The sequence below is a fragment of the Lissotriton vulgaris genome, chromosome 12 (assembly GCF_964263255.1).
Source record: "Lissotriton vulgaris chromosome 12, aLisVul1.2, whole genome shotgun sequence".
In the NCBI taxonomy this organism is placed as follows: domain Eukaryota; kingdom Metazoa; phylum Chordata; class Amphibia; order Caudata; family Salamandridae; genus Lissotriton; species Lissotriton vulgaris.
Genome location: NC_141700.1, coordinates 126,531,390 through 126,555,540, shown reverse-complemented (window position 1 = coordinate 126,555,540; position 24,151 = coordinate 126,531,390). Strand labels below are relative to the sequence as shown.

The window sequence follows — 24,151 nt, the reverse complement described above, 5'->3', positions numbered from 1 at the left end:
CAGAAATCCTTTATTTGAGCGGTAAGGGAGACTGGGACTTGGTGGAGGGAAAATGCCTTAAAGGTCTTCTTTCTCTCCCTCAATCATCTATGATACAAGCTATAAGAAGAGAAATAGGCACAAAGTCCTGGGAGATACAAATACAAATGGCAATAATCAGACTTTGGAAACGTTTTGAAGATCCAGATGGGCAAAAAGTTGCACAATGGTGTAGGAATGAAATCCAAAAGAGTGACCTAAAATGGGCAAAAGCATGTAGGGAAAGATTGACAGAAATTTGTAAAAGTTTAAAGATAGAGGTGTCCCAGGAAACCCAACAATTACTTTCTACTAGGAGCGAGCTGAAACTAAAGGGGAAGGAAACATCTGGAATGCGTGATATGAGTTACTTAGCAAAAAAGAATTCAGTAACACACATGATGAGCTCCTGGGCAAACGAAAATTGGTTTCCTTACCTAGACATCCTGCCCAACCGTGGTTTTAGGCAGGAGATTTTAAGGTTGCGGATTGGTCTCAACCCATGGCTAATAAATAAAGATCTGAAATCGAAAATGTTAGATCAGAAAGGGTGCTGCAGGTGTAACCTGGGATGTAAAGGAGACCTGTTACATATCCTTCTCGACTGCTTGACACTATTGGAACAACGGAAACGGTGGCTGCGCCCCGTGTTCCTAAAATATGATATAAGAACGAGGGCACAGGCAGCCGACCTATTAACTGAAATTCCCACCGTGGATATCGCCATTGCCCTTGGAAAATACATAAAAGTAGTACTGAGTGACTTAAGAAACCAGGAATAACTGTAGGACTGTATAAATCTTAATCTAATGAACTATTTTTAAACAAGGGAAAGTACCGGGTTTTAACTGTAAATGCAAAGTGTTATTTTAAAGGCAATTTTACTAGCGTGGGTAACAGTATAAAGGTATGTAAGTGCCTAAACTAAATCGGATCAATTTATAATGTTTTATCGTTTTATGGGAATATTTTAAATTTGCGATACTGTTCCTTGTACATGTTTAAAGACCATGGTCATAATAAACTTATACTTGACTTGACTGTGGATATGATTTAAGGTAATGTACAGTTCCCCCGGTGTTTTTAACATACAAGACCAGAAACCATTTGCCTTCATGCTCCAAGCCCAGTTTATTCTCCAGGCTCCCTCTTGCATGATCAAGTTTTTCTTTGGACATTGTCACTGCCGTTTAGCTTTTTCTGTTTGTTGAGGATGCATTTTGCCTCTTCGAATCCAGGTAGTTTTTTTTTTGGAGTGATTTATCAAAGACAAAATATATCACTTATCCTACCATTACAGCAGCCAAGAATCACTCTCCATACTCACAAATTGGCAAGTAAATCATTTTATGAATAGCAGCTTTATTTGTATATTTGTTTAAGTAAATCAAAGCCCAATGGAATGTTTTAAAAACAGCCTGGAGTAAACAGTCCTTTATTTCAGAGGTAAATAAAAAAAATAAAGACAAAATGTTCATATTCCAGTTTAGTATCAAAAATACCTAATTAGATTTCGATTCAAATCACATTGTTTCAGATCTTGCCACAAAAATACCTCCAGGCAAGAAGAACCTAGCTGATGGGCATGGAACCCCAATTGTTTATCAACTCTTTCACCTCGCTCAAAAAGGGGATTTTTTTTTTTAAATGGCCCAACCCATAAACCTTGGCAGCGATGTGCATTTCTGAGAAGGATCAGCCATAGGGTGTTTCAGACTGATCCTTAAACAAAAACAAAAAAAAAATTAATGTAAAACACTGCTCCAAATGCAAAATCTGGAAAATCATGAAACACCGGCCAGTTGGCATGGATGCTAATGTGGCTTGTGAATGGCAATAGAGGAGCAAAAGAGAGGGATGGGTAGTAAAGCAGCACTTGCCACTTAATATGCCAATATGCTGCAATGCAAAAAACGAAAAAAAAAAAAACAAAAAACAGACCAGTGTCCTAAGAGAAAACTGGCATTTATGTAATCAATAACAATCTCAACCAAAAAAGTGCGAAATTAGAGCAGAGGGGAGAATTTGTGCTTCTTGGACTTAGCTAGCTACATCATGGTAGCCGAGAAGTACTGCATGATTCACTTTATTTTCATAGGAGAATGTCCCCCCCCCCTGTACTTGCAAACGAGTAAGCCACACAAGATGCATACAATGGAAATACGTGCTCAATAAAAAGTGAAGCATTTTGGCAGGTTTTGGTAGCCTAGTAGGTGTTATTGTCATTTAACCACCCCCACCCCCTAACTAAATTAACAAATAAAGGTTTATATATTTTAATTATTGGCAAATACACCCATGAAAGATATGTCACCCGGATATAGCTGTAATAGCGCAAAGAGGGGGCAATGTTTTCTAGTGACCCAGGTTTCCCAAAGGGCAGTGTGAACAGGGTTTGTGTCAAATACGCAGCTCCTAGGCTGGCAGCCGGCGCTTGCAAGGTTTACATTATTTTTCCACAAATAATGACAGAATGTCAACGACATACATGCTTTTAAAACATTGTGTTTCATTCACGTCTGTTCTTCTTATTTCATTAGAGATGACCCATAAGATATCCCATGCCCAACTCTGCATCCTCCGACCTTGTGGCGGGGAAAAAGAATTGACAGGCAGAGAGTTTTGGCAACGTAAAAAGGCAACTTTGTAACCATTGGGTGGAAGGAGAGTTGGGCTGGGCGGCTCCCAAGGGCGTGGCGACGGGTGGGCTGTTTCTTTATAAGCTGTGCAGCTCGTGCAGGGTGTCGTCCAGCATCCGCTGCATCTTGCCGTTCTCCTCTTTGGTGGCTCTCAGCTTATCTAAGGGAGGCAATGACACAAGGGTTAGCAAGTAGCGTCATCAAGCAGGGACAAGATTCTACAGGCACATGCGTAGAGCATTCCCACTTCATCCTCCCGGACAGGCCTCGTGCACTTCTCACGCCTGTTTGGATGACGGGTGACATTCAGCCACAGTCACAACAAAAGTAACCCTGGGCGTAGTTTGCATAGTAGCGCTACGCATAGCTACGCGAAGTGCTCTTCGCGCTACGCGTAGCTACACGGACTGCATAGTGCGGTAGGGAAATGTTTTTCGCACTGATTGCACAGTGCCGGATGCTTGTCCGCACTGTGCAATCATTGCAAACGGCATCTTGCTCAGTGCAAGCGGTCATTTTCTGCCACTCAAGTAGGATTTGTACTAGAACGGCAGCTTTCTCAACGTGGACTGGTAGTTTTTCATCACGAGCACACGCGACCACTGGCAATGAGAAACCTGACCCCCCCCCCCCCGCATTGAGAATCTCCCCGGGAGGTTTATTTTCCACGCTCTCGATCAGCAACATCAAGTTGCCGATCACGAACGAGGGAAAAGTCTCGCCGGGATGTTGATTTTGCACGCTCGGTCACAAACTTCACATTGAGGACCGCGAGCAAGCAAAAAATGTCCGATACGCGTTTTTGCACTGTGCTACGTGCAATCCCCGTAGTAGCGCAAGCTCCATGCGCTCCGCGAGCTTAGCACTACGCCCAGGGTTAAACAAAAGCCAACTGTTCTAATGATTGCAGAGTAGAGGGTTTGGTGTGGCTCAAGAGTGGAAAACGATTCCCAGACGACTATTCTGGGAACTATTAAATCGGAACAGAACAGTCAACCAGCACATTTTGCCACATTCAAGTCTTTACCTCACAGAATGCATGGAATACAAAAAGCAGTCCTTGGTTAGTCTTCACTGCTTGACACACAGGTTCACATTTACGACAAAACATTCAAATTGCTATGGGAGCCAAAGGGTGGTTCCACATTAGTGGGAGGACCCTTTGGCATCCCTAGCCACGTCAGCCAGCAGGCAGGTGATCAGACTCAGCAGGTCCTGTCACCTGTGTGCTGCTGAAATACAATTAGGTGCCCCAATTTAACAGTCTTATTAGGTCTCGCGCTGGAGGCTACATGTGCGCTCCATTGCATGCATTAAATATTCATGGAGCCTAGTCTTTACTAGACTGCTGGCCTGACCACCTTTGTTGTCTATGATGCACTATTTTATCACAGGCCCACACTCTATACTGGTAGTAAGGCAATGCATTCACATAGCCCTTTGGTGCAGGGAAGGAAGCATCTTATTCAATCACCATGCATAAGATACAGGCTTGACAGGACAGTAGCCCTTCTCTCATCAACAGAAGTCGAGAAAAAGAGGGTATGTGTTGGTGCTTACCGAAACTCTGCAGGGTAGGAACACGTTTAATCAGTTGTTCTTAAGCTTTTTACTTATGTGAAACCCCCACTTAATCATTACTGGAATCCGGTGACCCCCAACTGTCATTTTACTGGAAGCTGGGGACCCTGGCGTAAGCAATTTAGATGTTTTGAATTGCAAAACATTACAAAAAAAATACAGAAATAAGCATTCATCGAACAAAAACGCAAATGATGAAATGTTTCAACAAAATTAATAATAAAAACTTTAAAAAACAAAATTAATTTTAATGGGACGTTTGGAGTGTTCTGAATTCAACTTCGGCCACCCATCACTCATAATATATTCTGTTTCATGCACTTTCAGTGCTCCTACAAAATCTAAGGATATCAACTTACTTTTAGCCTCCAATTTCAAATCTCTTCACATTCACTGAATGTTTAAAAATGTTACATTTTGCTTCTTCATTTATAAACACTTTAAAAATCTGGTAATACCAAATTTTCAAAGCTATCTCCCCCCCCCCCCCCCCCCCCCCCCCCCCCCGGGGTCCATGGACCACAGGTTAAGAAACTGTGCCTTATACACTGATTGATACACCTCACACACACAAGAGAACCTCCTATTCCCTACATGTTTTTGACATTTTAGCAAATAGTACAAGTGAAAAGGCGTTAAAGCAGTGATATGAAAAAGGGAGGAGCAGGAGCATTACCCTTCTCCATCACTAACTCACCTTCTCCTGAAGTTCAGAAGCTCAATGATGCTGCAAGGACTATTCTAACACTTGGTGGGCCAGAGAGTGGCTTTTAAGGCAAATAAGTCATGTAACTGGGTTTAAGAAACTCATTTAAACAAATAATGCTTCCGCAGAATGGGAGGAAGCCACGTGCTGCTGGAGAAACAGCTGTCCCACAATAGTCCTTTAGTTTTAAAGAACATCAATGGTGTGAATAATGCTACAGCTACTAACTGCTGTTGAAAAGGTTTCCTAGGTCACATGCAGCATCTAGCTCCCTTGGCCATAAAAAAGCGATCACACCCAAGACAGATATTAAATCATTCCACAACTCCCTTGTCCATGTCGCTCCATGCAAGGATTTCATCCCATGAGCATTACTGCCCCAAACCCCGAGGCTGATTCTTGTTTGGACACCACTATGGTCTTTGTCCTGTATTCTAACCTTCTGCTAAGATCATCAAGTGGAGGCGATGCCTTAATGTTTCAAGACCTTTCCCACCCTTATCTTCCAACAAAGGCTAGAACCAATACATAAGGTGCTCAGAGCAGCTTTGTGTGTCATAAACTACAGCATGTGTTAATCACAATACAAAGTATACAATCTTAACAAATTAAAAGGGGAATCCTCAGTAAATGAGAGTCTTAAACAGATTGAAATAAACCACTCGCAATGTAAGTTGTCAGGATTCACTTTGAGATTCAAAAGAACGTTGAAGATACTGAAAAGGTCCCCTACATGTCCTGATGAAGGGTCTGCAACATCCCAGACCAGATCAGAAACCTCATTATCCCCTGCTGAATTGTTTTTTAAAGTAATCTTTGAAATTAGAATTGGTTTCTGTTAGAACCTGTAAATTGCTACCGAATTAGTTTTATTATTGGGAAACGCAATCTTTAGCATTACATTTCACTGTATTTTCAAATATTAAAAACTACGTTTCTGAAACTTCCCATTGTAAAGGACATGAAATAGCGGGGGATCTGCAGAAACGTTGGTTGTGGCTAGGATTGTTAGACTAAACATTACTCCTCATTTAAGCAGAATCAAACTCTTAGCTTACGTGGCTTGCAAAGCAGGTGAAAGATGCTGATCACACACTATTGTGTAACAGCTGCAGATCATTCCTATCTTATGCCGAACATAAATAATAATCTCACAATCAGTTTCAGAAAATCCTTTATTGTTGGAGAAGCTGCCAGACATGTAGCACACAGTAACAGTGATCAGGAGCGAAAGAACAAATGACAGAGCGAGCATGCAATCAGAATCTGAACAGACTAAAGAGGGCGACATGCATTCACAACCCGTGTTCAAAAACTGCAGACCACCCAACAACCCAAGGGCGCAGTGCCCAACAACCTAACCTAGCAGTGTACTTCTTAAAGCCTAAGTGAATGCTCCACCGAAACCACCCTCGTCAAGCAACTACTAAAAGCTAAGGAAACAAATGCCATTGAGACTCCCAAAGTAGTACAGAAAAATTACCCTTAATCAGGCTTGAAACTTGTGCAAATTCCCTAAACCAAACTAGCCACAGGACAGCCTTGCAAGAGGTCAACCACAGCCAAGACAAGATCAATAACCTTGATTTCTACATTTTGCAAAGATCATTCCATTTGCACGGTTTCACCTAGATTCTCTTATGTCTCCTCTCTTCCATCCCTCTACATATTTTCCAACCACCACATCTAACACAGACATTGTAGCATTGCAAAAAGTTAACAAAGTTTAGTTAACATGCAACGATTTGGAAAATTTAAAAGCAAAAGCTGTAACTGAACCAAAGTAGCAACTCCACCAATTAAACCATGCAACCGCTAGAGACATTCAAGAAAAACTACAATTGTGAGATGCAAAGATCCAGTTGCAAACAAAACCATATCAGTCAAATCATACAACTACCATGGCCATGCAGAAACAAGACACCCATCACCAAGGGACGAAATCTACTCCAGCCCGAGATCGCACCATGGACAAAATTCCTCATCACTGACTGAGGCCTTTCAAAAGTATTCCACTGAGCTGCAACATTGACTGACATAGCTCTAAACAAAGCAAATCAGTCTCTGCTACTACCAGCAATGTACTAGAAGAAACAAAGCACTACTCTACAAAAGCAAAGTCGATGTCTCTACAGCCATCTATGGAAGAATTATAACTACTCAACTACCACTGCGCCTCCACTAGACATGCAGCGCTTTTTATCTGAACTCCAAGCTCGAATAAACAGTAACTGTGTTCATAAAGCTATGGACCTACACACACTGTCAAAATAAGCACTCACCAGTTCAATAGTGTCACAGAAAACATTTAAACAGCCAGGAACTCAACATATATTAACCATTCACTCATAGAACTGCAAAAAAACATGCGCTACAACATTGGTGAGAAGGGAAAGAAGACATGGAGCCTGAATACACAAGCATTCACTTGAGCATCGGGTTGAGACAGAGCACTTCGATCGTACATCGCCTAAAAACAGAAGTTCCACTTGGGCTGATCTGCACAACCAATTAGGACAGCCTGCACTACAAGAGAAGATGTAGACGCCAATCCAACAGTAACCATTCTACTTGTGCTGCAGCTCCTTCTGGAGAACATACATTCACACCACCGCAAGCCTTCCAGCCTCAACCTGTGCTGGAATCTCACAAGCAGTTACAAAGGACAAGCACTCCAACTTAGCCGTTGAACAACCACATTGTAAACTTTCAAAATAAAATAAATAAAATTGTGCTGCAACATACAAGACGAGTGCATCACAAAGCTGCTACTCAAAAGCTCAACTTAAACCCTCCATTCCATCTCAGTGGTTCACTGCCACACCTTGTGCACCACAATCAGAAATATCCATTTGCCCCCCCCATTTTTTTTCTTCACAGAACTGTATCTTGGGTTACAGACCTAAACAGAACTAAATATCACACCATTACAAACGCTCGGAGGACATCTACTGATACGCCAGCACTGCTTTGGAGGCAATGCCATTATTTGCCTGCACACATTGTAGAGTGGATAAGATTGGTTATGGATGATTTAAGATGCAGATATAGAAAGGGGGTCCAGGCTACCTTTAGACAGTCCTCCTGGTCAGTCTTAAATCTGAGAGAAGCCAAGCAGTCTTAAGTGTCAAAATGCCTTGTGTAGGCTACAAACATTACATGTAAAAGGAGTAAACCTGCTACAAAGGAAGAGCGGAATCATTAGGTACTTCCGATAAAACATTTTGATGAGATTGAGAGTAAACGAAAAAAAAGTAGAGGGAGATAAAAAGCAACTAAAAGGGTGAGCAAAAAAAGAATAATGCAGGACAGTTCAAAGGCATGATCAACGCACAGAGGGCATGTTTGCCAAGTACGGTCCTGGGATTTGCATATAATTTGCATGTCTGTATATCACACCACGCCTTTTTTTTTTTGAGCCAGTGCAAAAACAAAGTGTCAAATGTTGCAGGTATAGGACTAGTTAGGCCGAACTACATTGTCCTTCCTTGTTCCCCTTTACTGGGAGCAGAATTTAACCTTTGAGAAGCCTTATTTTAAGGATTAGGATTCAAAGAAGGAAAAATTTAAAATTATAGTGATCTCAGTACTCCTAATCCCTGCTCACCACTCTTTCACAACTTTTAGGACAGGCCGTAGAGAAGGAGTACACTCCATGCTTGAACATTTCCCTTCCCTGTGCATCTCTTATAGAGGTCTCCCCAAATGCCATCTCCATGGATACCTTCACAGCCCTTAATATCAGCCAGAGGATGATGAAAGTCTGGGAGGGTATCATACTGCTGATTCCTGGACTACCCTGCAACCTTCAATAGGGTTAACTAAGCCATCATACGGCTACATTTAACCAAGTTCGGAATTGCTAATAAAAGATCCTAGCCTTTTAACTTTTACTCTGTGATACCGTGTGTGTGTGTGTGTGTGTGTGTGTGTGTGTGTGTGTGTGCGTGTGCGGTGTGCGTGTGCGTGTGCGTGTGCGGGGGGGGGGGGGGAGGGTGTTTGTGTGTGTGTATAAAGCTGGGATTTGGCACGACAATATTGTAACAAAAAAAAATGCGGACGTATTAGGATGCATGCTTGCCATTTTGATGTTCAGTCTTTGCACAGAAGATGTGACTATAGATGTAGTCAGCTTCCAGCTGACACTGCCAGTGGTAGGCGATCATAATCGTCTAAATGACTTTATAACTAATCTGCATAAAACGGCTCTAAAAACCCTTTTAGTTGGAAATGCCCTAGTTAAGATTCTGGAGAATTGGATACATGCAATTATCTAAAAAAGCGAGAAAGGCTGGTTTTGAAGCGTGATTAAATGAACTTAAGTCAAAATCAGTCAACTTGCTACTATGATAGAGGTAAAATACCTGGGAGTCTTTTTGACTGACTCGGCGGGGGCTTCCTGGGACAGAAATATTGTGCCGGTGTGGACAAGTGTCCGTGATGAACTGTTCCGGGTCGATCGGCAATCTTTAAAATGGCATGGTTACCACGATTGCTATATCAACTACAAAACCACCCCAACCCAGGCTCTTCAGCGTGTTTCGTCAGGTCAATTCGGCCCTAAGCCAGTTCTTATGGATAGATAAGGCATCCAGAGTGGCGCTGAAGACTTGTTTCCAGTCAACATACAAAGGGGGGGGGGGGGGGCAGGAGGGGGGGATCTGGGGGTTAGCCGCCTCAGATATACAATCATATTACATGGCCTTGCATTTCCTGATATTGAACGACTGGTGGTATGGTGACTGAAGCAATCCCGCATATGCGGTGGAAAGACAATACATGGGAGAGGCGACCCTTCACACTATTCTGTATTCTGCCTCCCGTCGTAAAGCTTTACCGTCGGCTACGAGGGTAGTCTTTCAGGTGTGCAGGCAGGCTGGGAAAGTTGGGTTGGTGGGGCAGATTGACAAAGGAAAAAAAACATGTGGTCGAATGGGGGGTCTGCCTCAGTTGGCGGCCTTGCCTGGATTCTGAGGGTGGGACAACATGGGGATTTCCACCATGGGAGATGTGATGCGGGGTACAGTCCTGAAGTCTTTCTAAGATCTTCAACAAGAATACCAGATGTCAAAGACCCAGTTCTTTAGATACCCCCAATTTCAGCATGCCCTACTTCCTAGTGTTACAGGACTGGAATCCCTCCCTGAATTCAGCCCCATTGAAACAAAACTGTTCATGGGGGACTTACAAGACCGTAAAATTACCAAAATGTATCATTAGTAACAAATAGCCCCCACCATGCTCGATAAACTCAGGGTGGTGTGGGAGGGAGACCATGGCCCATTAGAAGGAGATGATAAATGATGCACTAGCATCCCCCTGGGGGGCTTAGATTGCAATGCTGCTCAGATTAATCTATTTTTACTATTTACATAGGGTGTACTTTACCAGAGTCTGGTTGTGGAGGGCAGGTCCAGTGGCATCTCTAACGTGTTTGCAATGCGGTCGGGAGGATGGCACCTTACTCCATACAGTGTGGCAGTGTACAGCGCTTGCTAGGTTTTGGCGGGGGGTATTGGCCTGTTTGACGGAGGTGCTGGAGTGGGGGCTCCCTTCCTCGCCTAGGTTCGTGCTTCTACAAATCATGGAAGGGATTGTTGAGAACATATATAAAAGTCATCTACTGGTATTGGGCCTAGTGCTAGCAAAAAGATATTGCGCCTACCTGGAAAGTTGAAGACCGCCTTCCTTATCGGCAAGGAAAAATGGCTTGGATTTTAAAATGGGGTTGGAGATACCCATCTGTAAAGCACAGGGCTGCCCACAAAAACACTCAACGATTTGGAAGCGGTGGGCAGAGTATAGAGGCATATATTTAGAGCCCACTTCCTCCCAGGGATGATGCGGTGTAGCAAAGATAGCATGGGACTAAGATGCATTAGGCACGTGGCTCAAAAGGAACTGCTTTACAGTGAATTAGAACGCAAGTGGTGCTGGAGACGCGGAATTATGACAGTGCAAGGGGATGGGGGGGGGGGGGGGGGGGAGTTAACTGGGGGACATGTAATTGTTATGCAATTGTTTTTTTTCTTATCTATGTTATAATAGGGAAAGCGTGCATATAAAATGTCAATGCCAATGTGGTGCTTAAATTGTAGCAGAAGACCTCTGGTTGGAGGGGCTCTGCATTGTATCTGCTCATTGACGCAATAAAACATGTTTATTAAAAAAAAAACAGTCAACTTGCAATAACTGATAATACTTTGGTTCAAAGTCGAACAGCAAGCCAGCTGAAATTTTAAACAAGTTCCTTTATTGACTGTAAGGTGCTATTACTTTGAGGCGTGTTACATGTCTGGTTAAGCTTTCAGGCAAATCCTTAATATGTGTTTTCAACTTACTAAAAGCTTGTACAGCGTAAAACTCGGGTTGAAACTACGTCTGACAGACAGGAGTCTTTTCTAGACCAATTTCACAGTAATTTATTTTTGTCTACTCCTTGCTGTGCGTGTTACTATTACATCTTTCATTTGTTCGTTAATAATACTCTTAACCATCTCCCTGACTTGTTTATCAGATGACGATTCCAAGACGGATCCAGACAGTATTCGTTCATGGATGCTTTTAAGAGTACCGTATAAATGAATATTTTTAGAGTTTCCCTATTTCAGTGACATGGTACAACCAGACACATGTCCTATATCGCACCACTTCAGTGGTATTCAATAGAGCCAATTAAATAAACAGTCTAAATCTTGATAGTTGAAAGCTAGTTTCATAAGCAGAATGGAGTTGTAGGGAGGTAAATATAACTTAATCCATCTGCCGCTGCTGTGACTCGCGTGGAACTAAGAAAGATTCACTTTACATTTGCTATGCAGTTGCCCAAGTTTGATTAATGAGCAAAAACAAGCACTGAAATATTGGTCTAAATCTCTAAAATCATAGGGATACTGCAGATGATTGACTACTGGTTTGAAGTTTACACAGAATACATCTGTTCTTTATAGTTTCAAACGTAAATATTAGAGCAACAGTACACACTACCCAGTATGAAGGCCCAGTACGAAGCTCGGTATGTATTTACACAACTTTCCACTTTATCTTCCCTTTGAAGATAGAAAGTAGTTTCCAGACACAGAGAATCGCCTGGCTCCAGAGGATAGCAAAGAACACAATTTCTGCATTTATTCCAATAGGTGGGAAAAAGTGACCAATTGTGGACACAGGTGATCCACAGGTGAAAGGTGGAGCAAAACTTCTGCCTCTATGGTTCTATCAGAAAGGTTTTTAAAACTTTTTCCGATTATGCATACTAGTGGATTTTGGCAGAGGGAAGAACAGAGTACCCATGTTTCAGCGAAACGTATATGAAAGTTACTGGGTGGAGGCAAAGGGGTGCATAGACAGAAGGGACACGAAGCACAGGGACTAACCTTTGTTTTAGTGGACAAAAGATACTGAAGACTCGCACAGGATGAGAACTGGTGGGAGACTGACGAATCAGATAGTCAGATGTGGTTTTCTAGATGAAACCAAGTGTTTTCAGCAAAATTAATTAACTAATAACTTAATTTTTGCAGAAAAGTACATTTCCTTTACTGGCCTTGCCTACGTTTTCCAGTGTTACTGTTCTGGTCGGTTTGTTAAAGCAGGGTTTGGGGGAGTGGCGGGATTAATACCAATAATAAGAATAGGAAAAGCAATCTTTTCTGTGATGGAGCAAACCAGTCTCACATTCAGAAACAAGCTGCACCATGGAGTACGCTTAATTCAACTAGTGATGCTATTTCTTGTGTAGTCTGTCTTCACAATTAAGCCTTCTGAGAAAAAACACTATATGCGGTCATAGAATGATGCACCATCATACAAAGGGGAAGAAAACAACTATTCGGATAGAGTTCCATACATGGGTCACATGAGCAGAGGGCAGCGGAGCTACTGAGCACTCAACCTGGATGGTAGGAGTCCATGTGAGACTGGAGTAGAAGAGCTCTGATTAAGAGTTTGGGTCACAAGACCTTTTGTGGAACTACGGACGTTCACATGAGCCTAGGTATCTATTGCCTTCACTTGGATACCTGCCATCAGCATTTCAATGGCACTAAACAAGTGTCCACGCCACACTTTTAGCAAATCATAAAAGCCTCGTTCAATATAAAGTGTGGTTATGGAGAACAGATTAAAATAACGCAGCCAAGAAAAAAAATAATCAAATGGAGCATTCGAAAACGAGAGGAAAGAAATAAAGCGAAAGAACTGGTTATGAAGGTGGAAATGGGAAGCGTGAGGAAACTAAATTGTTTATAGGTGATCTGATCAACAAGCATTGGAGCAGCAGGCCGCCTTCTCTGGCTGGGGAGGGGCAAGTCCAACGAGGTTTCACCGGTTCAAGGTGACAGTGGAGAGGATCTGTCTGGCTTGTTGAAGCCTGGAAGAGGACAGAGCAAATAACTGCCCGTGCCTTAACTGTGCAAAACATGCTGTCGAGGAGGAGGGCACATGCACGCATAAATGGCGGCCATTCCTAGTAGAGTTAACAGTCACTGAGATCCTGCAGCGTTAGCTTCAGCTTGCCAGAGAGGAGGTGCTTTCTCTCACGCTGGCTGTAGAGTTTCTCTGCAGCAGCCGGAGGGTGAGGAGCAGAAAGGGGAAGACAAGGGAAAAGGAGAGAGAGAGAGAGAGAAGAGAGAAAGGAGTTAGTAAAGTAGCAAGAGTTCGCCCAACCAGTCAAGTCTCCAATGAAGGGGAAAGGACAAGAGGAAACCCGCTCTATGCCGGACCCAACCACTAGATGGCGGAATTGTGCAACGCGTGTGCATCTAGAAGCGATTACATGCTGCAAAACCCTCTATCACGGGCCCTCATTCTGGTCCTCTTAAGTCCTTACAAAGAAATAGTCCAGCATCCACCACACTGAAGGAGCAAGAAGGGAGGACACCCGCCCAGGATCTTTTTGGGAGAGAAGAGGAGACGGAGACTCCTGCATTGCAACCAGCACACCTGCAGCACCACTTGTGTGGTAGGCAGGCTGCAAAGCTCCCCTCGCACATCTCAAGTAGCATACCTGCTGAACTAACCGGACCAGCAAAGGGACAACTGGGGTTCACACAGGCTTCTTTTCACAACGAATGTGCATGCTTACAGTAGCATGAAGTGTACACCTGGAGTGCACACACCTACACAGCACTATTAACCATGATCTCAAGGGGTGGGGGCGGAAAGGTACAGACAAGCCGGTCCAACAATGAACCAACGTACATGAATAGCACCCAAGGCGACTCTCTGCTGAGGGTGTTCAGGCACTGGCCCTCTAGAGTGTGTGCTTCGCCAAAGAAGGCCACATAGGCAGCTCAGCTTCTGTATTTAGAGCCCTGGTGGCTAGTGTAGCATCTGAGAGGACGCTGGCCTGCAATTGAGACCCAGAGCTCTCCATTTGACTTCTGTCCAGAAAAACTGAAAGGCTAAAGTCACACTTAACTGCATTTCGACAGTGCATGTCTCAATCACACTATGCACTTTAATGAGCCATGTGGCGCACTGGAGCCGGCGAGAGCCCGGTGACGGAGGAGCTGGACAGGACCTGCGCAGGCAGCAGTAGGAAATAGACTTGAGTGTGTGGGCAAACACAAGTGTGCTGGTGTCTGGCCCTAGAATACTGGGGGCAGACCTTTGCTTTTTTAGCCATGGCTTCATAGTGCACACACCTGGCAAACCTCTGACCTCTGCATGTTAGTGCCAATACCCGTTATGAGCAGCGCAGTGATCTCCCCTGCAGACGGGATCTGTGCTGGGTGTTTGTGTGTCGTGTGGGGAGGGGCGTGTCTGAGGATGGATGTCTTCCGACCCTTTGCTAAGTCAGAGTCGGCTGTGGAAGGAAGTGTACACCTTTCGCAGAGGTCACTTCTGCCTCTTCTGTGGGTTGGTGGAGGTTTGTGATGGTGGAGAGGGACAGTGGAAGTTGCTACTAGCCCTTGTGTATGCTCTATTATATGTAGGGTGAGCAGTAATGTGTAACTTGGTTATGATTGCCTAATCCTTCTGGGCAGTACCCTACTGGAACCCTTGCTTTCCTGTGCCCGTGCTCCTCTAGGCTCCTAAAGGCCCCTTTCCCCTCCCCCACCTCTGCTGCAGTAGGTCTAGTACATTTGTTTTGATGGTTCGCCCTATCGCCTTTTCTTATTCTTCTTCTAGACACCTCACCACACATGTTACTTTGTGATGGACCAGCAAGTGAGGTCTTACGTTGTGTTATATTTGTGTAGTGCTTACAACCATTCTTACAGCATCAAATCACATTTTCTGTTTGGGCCCTTCTTTAAGTCACCTGCAAATGTCAATCAATTGTGTATCTGTTGATAGCTTTTCGTGAGATCTTAATAGTTGGTTTAGAGGTGGTTTGTGTAGGCTATGGTGAAGATGAAATGGATTACATCTTTTTATACTGCCCTTTTGCGTTTTGATTCATGTCGAAAGATTTTACAAGTTTCCTTTGGAGTGGGTGTTTACTGTTCACAGCCCAGCCAGATTGAAGTACACCCTACATATACAGATCTATCAATTCGAATAGGTCATTAGGATGTCACCTTATGCAGGTGAGGGTATGGTACATTTATACTGCTTTTATTGCAGTGGCTTTCGAGTGACATGTGGTGAAAGATCCTATTAGTTAATTGGTTTGTATCTCATAACTTCTGCATGACGGCATAAGGTTGATCTAAGGAGCGGGTGACTAGCTGAAGGTGTGTCACGAACTATGGTGTGCGTTATGGGAGAGGTCAGTAGTATAGTTGATTAAACACAAATTTATTACGTGCAAGTGCAAATTATTATCTTTAAAGTAACGATTAGGAGAATATCTGGTGCTTCTTGGGTTTATGCACAATCTGCAGCTAAGATTAGCCGTTTGAGCAACCACGCCCTCCCAATGAGCAAATTGCTGTCCTTGGTATATATATATGGCAATACTGGCTCATTCATATCATAAAAGCACCCGCTATTAACAAAATGATGGCCCTGGCAGAGAAATGGCAATTTTTGGCGTACTGGCACACCCACGGTACGATTGGTTCGACTTCTGGCCAAAGGCTACCTTTGGCTCATTGTAGGATTTATAAGTCTTGGTCTTGACAGCACAGCAGTCAAAGAGACCCATTGCTAACAAAATAGAGTGGGCGCTGGGTCCGATCCTTACAACCACTGACTTTCTCCAACCCGCCTTTTTCAGTCACTGGCTTTAGACTATGTCAATCCAGTCTTGGCTCAGACCAGTGGAGTAATAACCTCTCACCTAATGTTAACTATACAAGCGTGTCCTTCCACAATCCACACCAGTGGATGCGTTGAACTGCATGCGGGACTATTTTAACTAAATACCCTGCTATTTTCCCTCTATGGGCCTCAATCAATGTGCTAATTCAGCCTGCATAAGAACATTTAACCTAGATCTATTAGCTTTGCCAAAGCTGGTCGTTCTACTGTGGGTACCCAAGGCATGAGATGGGGATACATGGGCAGTAGTACATGCAAGTACTTGGTAAGAAGAAGCATATTTACTATTTATTAAAATACCAAAAGGTGGCATTTCAGGACAGATGTATTTTTTTTAATGAAAAAATACGTTGGGGTTGGGGTGGGGGAAGGCACTGGTTTTCCAAAATTAAAACCTTTTATTTATGAGAAAACTAGGAGTATTTTCATAAATTGACAGGCTGTTAAGGGACAAATTAACTATTTCCAAAAGTATATTTAAAGCATATAACCGACGATTAGTACTGGTGTCTGAAACCCTAATCTTACAGATTAATGTAATCTGTGAGCTGTCTGAACCTGCAAGGTCTCTGTAACATGAGAGACTGAACAGTTGCATTAGCCTGTTAAATAGGTCTTCAATGGCTGTACAGCAGAAACTGCAAGATGTGTTTTTTTAAACTGGTCTCTGTGTGATTCTTTGTCATATTGTTTGAGAATATACTCGGAAAGGACACGCTGGAACAGTGAAGAAAAAAAACCTGAAAGAGCAAATAGACACTGCTACATATTTGGCAATTTGAAATTGTATTTTTTGATTGCATGCACCAGCAATTTTTCGATTTTTTTTCCTGGAAACTGCGTGGGAAAATGTATGACGTTGGTCATAAAAAAAATAGCTCAGGGTGGGCCCTTCTGCAACACTGCAGAGGAGGGTCAGGTTTAATATGCACGCCATGAAAGAGCTACGATATTTAATGAGTGCTCTTTCTGGGATGATGGCTTCTAAGCAAATCTGGGGACAAATGCAATATCTCACCCTGTTTTTTCAAACTATTGAGGACTTGATTTTATCTTCCACCCCAATGACCAATTCATGATAGGGGAGCTTACTTAAAGCAGTACACCAGGTTTTATGCCCCACCAATTTCAATTGTCACAGTTCATTTCTGTGTAGTAGGCCTCTAAAGGCAAGAGTCCAGAACATACCACTCCGTGCCTGCCACTACCATCAGCATGGCTGCGAAGGAAGGTAAAAGCATGGACATAGTGCGGAAGCACTCTAAGTCTTCAACAGTAAGTGCGAAGGAATACAAACTAATTTATCACCATTCCAAAAAGGCCACCGCATGCCTTAGTCTAGGTAGTGATGTACCACTTGCACGTTTGTAATTTACCATTTCAACAAGGACAGCCATTTATAGAACAATAAACTATATAAATCTATATTACATTACCTATTTATATGTTGGCAAGTGAGCAACAATACAAAAGAAGCCTGGGAGGCGGTAGCACTGTGCAGCTGTCGAACCCTCAGGAACAAAACTATGTTTAAAACGCCCTGGTAAAAGCAACAAGGCGAGCAGTCCGGGAGGTGTGCAGTTGCCAGGCCCACACGGAGTCAACACTGGGGTCGAGGGAATATATCAAGAAAAAGAAGGTCAGAAGAAGCAAGTGCAGCAATGCAAGAGCAGGGGTGGGAGAGGCAAGTGGTAGTGAGTGGATGACAGAGGAAAGAAATGAATTTCCTCAGAGTGCAGAAACTAACCAAAAAAAGCATTGGCAATGCCAGTAGGTCTCGCCTTTGGGACCTCCTGGCTTTGCCAAAGGTTATCATGCTGTGCAGCATGGCTAAAGAGAAACAAAAAAGCTTTCAAAAAAAGACGCTATGAGGTGGCTGTCTATTAGTTTCACAAGCATACAACATCCATGTGCATTGCTACAAAATGAGGCAAAATGTTTTTTATTGCAGTACAATGGGGTGAGGAATAGAGTTGTGCAGAATACGGGTGGGAAGCAGCACAGCAGGGTTGGGGAAGAAATGCAACAAGCAAGAGAAAAAGGGCGCAGATGGGGAAGCAACACAGATGGCAGGAAAAAGATTTTTCTGTCCTCTAGTCTTTAATAGAGAGTCGAAGTTCCAGGATTCAGTTTCAGAGTTTTGTCCAGGTGTAATCTAAAGCCCTGTTGCCAGGAGTCCCTTACTTATACTAAGAAAGGGGATTGGACATACTCTGGGGACCCACCTATGGGAGGGTCTAGAAAGAGGGGTGGCTACACCCATTTCCTTTGTCCAGTTTCGTGCCAGAGCAGGGGCTGGTAGCCCTGCAACCGGTTTGAACTGGACTATGCATAGGGACACCAAATGTGCCCCCAGTGCTGACTTCAAAGCACTCTCAGAGTGCACCCACCCAGCCCCAATACACTAAAGCCTGTCTGGGAGGTGGTTACACCGCCCTGTGACAGGAAACCTATTGTCCAGGCCTCCCCTGCCAGAGTTTCGGTCAGCAGCAGGAGGCCAGACTCGTGTCTGTGGCTGCAGCATCCAATTTTGTGATGCCAGAGCTCTTTTAAACTAATACCGGTTAGACCAGTGTGTACATGTGTCTCCCTCCAGAAGAGTGGAATTCTACCACTGCCACTAGGACAGGTGGGAGGGGGAGATGTAGGATTCCAAAGTATTTGACACCAAACACGACAGGTTTCCTTGCTGCCATTCTAAAGTTAGCATTTACCGCAAGGTTATAATGCACTAAAGAGTATATGGTCTTGCTGCATCACAGAACAGCCACAGAGAATAGGCTCTGAAAGCTGCAGAGGGGCATGGCTCATGCATGGGCACCCTTTCAAACAAAACCAAGCGCTCTGCCCTCAGGATTGATAAGGCCTGCCATAGGAGTGACTGATAGGTTTATATGTGTCAGTGATTAAAGGTAGATATAGGTAACCTATATCTTAGTAAGTGGTGCATGCACCTTACGCAGGCTGCAGTAGCGGTCCTGTAGTGTCATTTTGGGAGGCTTCCCAGAGGTAGCATAATACATGCTGCAGCCCCTGGTAGGCCTCTGGGGTACCTATGCCTTTAGTACCAAGTACTAGGGACTCACAAGGGCACCCCAGTAACCAAACTGGAGTGTACCTAAAGTACATGCAATTAATTTAGAGAGGAAGCAGCTAGGCTGGGGTCCTGGATAGCGGGGCCCCAGCCAGACTAAAGTCGAAAAACAGTGAAACACCAGCAAAAAGTGGGGGAACCATAGTAAGCAGATCCTACTCTCCTACAGCTTACATAAAAAGAAAGAAAGTAGATCCACCAGCATAAAGTGACAATGCCCCAAGGGAGGAACAAACACAAGACTGGCAAAAAATCCATTAAATAAGCAGGAAAATGAGTGACCGTAAACCAACCCAAGTAATCAATGGGGATGCTTTAAGTCAATTCAAGTAGGTTTAATTTATCTGTAAGCCTACAAAATGTATTAAAACAGGCACCGCCTGTACGGTCTAGTAGGCGTGACCTAAAACAGAGCGCCCTCATGTAAGCGGAGAAAAATATATACCAGTCTTTTCAATCAGAACTGAAGTAAAGAAACTGTGCTCCACTGATGGGACAGAGAGAAAACCTATTGAATAAGGAGCAGGGAAGGAGATGGACAAAATAGCCACCCAATCATGAGCAAGGGTTCGCCTTAAACCTCTCTCCATATAATATATTGTAGACCATATATGTGACACAGAACAGGTTTAGCGGTCTGTTGCAGAGATCAAAATACAGTGCAAACTAGATGGCATAAGAGTGCAGAGAATGTTCATTTAGAGCAGGGGTCTCTAAACCGGTCCTGGAGGGCCGGATCCATGCCAGATTTTTTGGATATCCCCATTGAGATGCATGTAATTTTAAAAATCTGGCATGGATCCGGCCCTCCAGGACCGTTTTGGAGACCCCTGATTTAGAGCATGCATGGCGCGCACATGCGGTTACGGTTACTTTTCCTATTTTAGCCCCACGTTCATCATTATCTGAATGAACTGCTGTGCCCCTGCACTTCCTGCGCCTAGAAATCCATCTTTTTTTTTTACACAGCTCTTGAAAACCTTTTAGCTTGTGCCTATTCACGGCCACCTTAGATGAAAGTTTAACTCTTTACTGCATTGTAAGAATAAATTGTGTCTTAATTGCACCCTTTTTTCCACTGGACCTCTTTCAACCCGTACACCACACTGGTTCTACTGGCAGTAAAATGTAAGCATAAAAAGATTAAAGCCATCCACCGAATCCAGTTTTCGGTCCTCCCTGCACATTCTATGGGGGGTGGGGACCTGCTTAGTGTTTCAGCAGGTTGTCATATCTTTAATTTCCTGGGCACCGAGGCAGGACAGCTAGAAATCGGTGTTGAAATGCATATATAGATTCACATATGGCTGCACAGCTTGGGAAAAGAACGAAGTGTCCCTACACGCCAGTCTGCTATGCTGCTGTTTGCAATCCACACATACCTCCAGGCCCCGGTCCTTACTCCAATCAACCTTTATCAGCAGTGCCAGTCTCAACAGCTCTTCAGGCCCTTCATTCTTGCCAGATGCATATTTTAGCAACCTTGGGGCCAGAAGACGTCATCAGCTGAACATTTCCCACAGCCATGCTGGAGGGGAATTCTAAATTCCAACCATCCAGGTGTCCAGAGAAATTCCAAGATGCAACGGATCTGCTCAGGAAGCAATATTTTCAAAACCAGATGGTCCTTAACTTAGAATCGGTGAGGATTTCGATCCAAGTAAAGCCTTTGTAGGCAGGGTCAATCTGCCACTAATATGGCTCTACAGACAACTGCTGACTTTCCCATCTCAGACGTGCCCTCGATGCAGCTTGTGAAGAGCTATCCATAATGCGCCAGAGACCGGTTCTGCTTGTGAAGAGCTATCCATAGTATAAATGCCCAAGCTCCTCTACTCGGGGAACGTGACAACTTTGAGTTGTGAAGGAATGTTTTATGTACATATGGGGAGATTGGCACCAAATCATTAACGCATCTTCAGGGGTGCTACGCATGCAGTTAGCCCAGCACAAGTGTAAGACAACTGATGGCAGACAGTGCTGTGGAGTGGCTTAATAACCAAATTATACAGCTACCAGAGAAGCTTAGTAACTAGGGCCCTATGTCGGAATTTTAAACAGGACGCCACAAGTGAGAAACTTCAGAAATACTTCAAACATTCAAGCGGCCGGAGGTTCAGCTGCATTGAAAAGGAAACGTGCTGTAAAGGTACTTGGACTGGCAAAAATTAACGTGCCCCTCGAAAAAAGAAAATGTCAACCACCACAACATAGATAAATATAGAATTCTGAATGTTTCAATTTGACAAACTTGCACAAGTAATTAATTCCATCCACTTCAGAGTATTTCCACTGCAAACCAGCGTGTAAGTCAGCTTGTGAAGATTCACTGGCAGAAGTGTGAATGGGTATGTTCACCTGGTCTGGAAAGGTCTCTACTTCAATGAATTGCGAATTAAGGTTTTTGACATTTACTGGGTGAGACGAGAGGGCTATACCAAATCCCTGCACTTCTAGGATGTACACACATGCCCGTCATACCTTCTTTCTGTATGTTTAAGAAACCACGTGGATGGGTCTGCTGCTGGGTGCTGTGATGGAAGTATATTTAGGAGATCTATCTGTCCTAATGTGCTAATTAGGTCAAGCCTGGACAGCACATACGCTGCTCTGCGAGGCATGCTGTATTCAGGTAGGGACTTGAAACTCCGCCCATATTTTTCACTGGTGTGTCATAGTCCACTGTAAACTGTGGCGGTTCATTTGTCAATAGGCTTAGTAGTCCCTCCTTAGTACCGCCTGGTCTCATTTTGTAGCCTCCCATTGCAACAACCTGTTATGTGTGTTACTCAATAGGCTTTAATTACAGCCTCTGAGCACTATTTTCTCAAATCGCTTTGTCCTGCCTGCTGTTGCAGGCAGGACACACACCAACTTCTTATTTTCTATTTTTAGAGAACAAAAGCATTTGCAATCCAATAGGTCTCGCATTTGCGAGAGTTTACGCTATCGGCATTGTAAATGACAATGATTTTTATATATCGGTTTAAAAAACACAAATTATAGGCATTGTCATTTACAACGCCAATAGCTCAAAATCTCTAAATTCGAGACCTATTGCATTGCAAATGCTTGTTTATAAGATAGTGTTTGGCGTGCGCTGGTGGCTAGTGCTGTTGTGAGCATAAAGTTCACTCTGAAGTGTACTAGGAGATGTGGCTTATAATCGGAGATCTGGGCTGGATGGTAGGGCAGTGCATCTTTCCAACATGTCCTCTGAAATCATACAAATGCCATGGTCTGGTCCACAACGCATGTGCAAGGCTCAGATTACCCAGAATATACCCCCAAGAAACAAGAGGAAACTGTGAGAGGGTCTCTTTCGACTCCAAGAAACCTGAAATTGTGTTATTTCTCCATCACAGCTCACGTGTTACATAAACATCCATTGGCTCGGCCTGCAATGGTTGTCTCCAAATTGTGTACATTACTGCATGCATCGAGCCTGGACAAGCACAAATCCTGTTGCGGAGTCAGGCAGGGCGTGCTGCATTCCACTCAAGAGGACTGGAAAGGCTCCACTGTACTGCACAGCGTCAAGTATGGACTTTTTCAGGAAATCACCTTGCATAGAGATGTACATTGCCATATTGCAAACGACAAAGATGTCAATGTTATCTATTTATTGTTTTACTACTAACATGTCACCGTTTATACCCAGTCTGAGGGAAGATTAAAGGCGGATCACTTTAGCCTGGTTGTAAATTTGACCACCACCCAGGTCTTTAAATCTCCTTGGCAGTTAGGAAGACTTCATTATCTTGTCATTCCATGCAGAGGAGTAGCTGTACCTTCAATTACAAGCATGTTATTAAACATCCTTTTTTACAAAGTGTCTGCTTTAGAGCACGAAAATCCCCATCAGTTGAGGTTGCAATTTCTATTATCCGAGTCAATGAGTTGCACTGCTTGGAAACACAAGGGCTTTTTAATGCAGGCAGGGTCCTGCATTTTGTGAACATTAACAGCACATGTGCATTACCAGTGACCGAGTAACATTTCCAAGTTACATCATACAAAACTGACTGCCATTTAATAGCGCTGTGGATTCTCAGTACTCGCTCCACATAACATTTAGAGTACCCTTCCTTCCTAATCTTTGAAGTACAATAAGATTCCACTTTGCACTCTGGAACATCCTGCGGTGCACACTATCTGCCCTGAATGAGTCTGTGCGCAGCACGCTGTTGTAGGATTGTAGGTCCTTTAGGCAGTAGTGGAGGCAGGGTGCAGAAAAGCAGCATCTGTTGCACTGCAATCCAGAGGGATTTTTCCATGTAGTACAAATCACCATAACCAAGCATTGAAAAAACGAACCTAGTTGAATGTGTACAAGATACGCCTTCCAACCTGATCTGGGGCACAATTTGCGAGCCACCACTACTAAGCAAGACAAGAAATCAGCATGGATACGTTTGTGCAATATTTCAGGGGGGTGGGGTTGTCATAAGGGTAACAATGCTGCAGTCAAGTCTAAGGGAAGCCAAAGAATAGGAGCATCTCAATCTGGTTATGGGCTTCCTCCTTAGGCTGAGACATGGTAGACACGAAACATCGAGGGCCTGACCGGGTGGCAAATTATAGGACTCCAAGGTGTTCTAATGAGCTAGTCTCACTACATGGTTTCAAAAGCTTCCTTCGACAACATCGGTGTCACCCCCAGCCAGCAAACACTAAGAACATTAGTAGACCTAAGTCATACTTTGTAAAGAATCATTACAAGCTGACCAGCCCCAGTTTCTTCTCCCTCCACATCCACCTGAACCGGTTTTCTTCTCCCACCCAGTTTCAGCTCCCCCTACCACCCCACTTTCTTCTTCTACCACACACCTGCTCCATCAGTCCCCCCCCCGCCCAACAGAAAAAAGGGGCGTGGTTTGATGCGGCCAGCATGACCGGTTT

At 43.8% G+C, this 24,151-nt stretch overlaps 1 protein-coding gene across 4 annotated transcripts in view; it reads right to left on the bottom strand.

Moving 5' to 3' along the window:
- Positions 1 to 1,363: 1,363 nt before the first annotated feature.
- Positions 1,364 to 24,151, bottom strand: part of TPM3 (tropomyosin 3) — a 116,090-nt gene continuing 93,302 nt past the window's right edge. For all 4 annotated transcript variants that reach the window (XM_086947521.1, XM_086947523.1, XM_086947527.1 and 1 more), the window contains one exon: positions 1,364 to 2,817. In XM_086947521.1, coding sequence (XP_086803647.1) covers positions 2,735 to 2,817 — 83 coding nt within the window. In that variant the 3' untranslated portion in view covers positions 1,364 to 2,734. The remainder of the gene's footprint in view (positions 2,818 to 24,151) is intronic.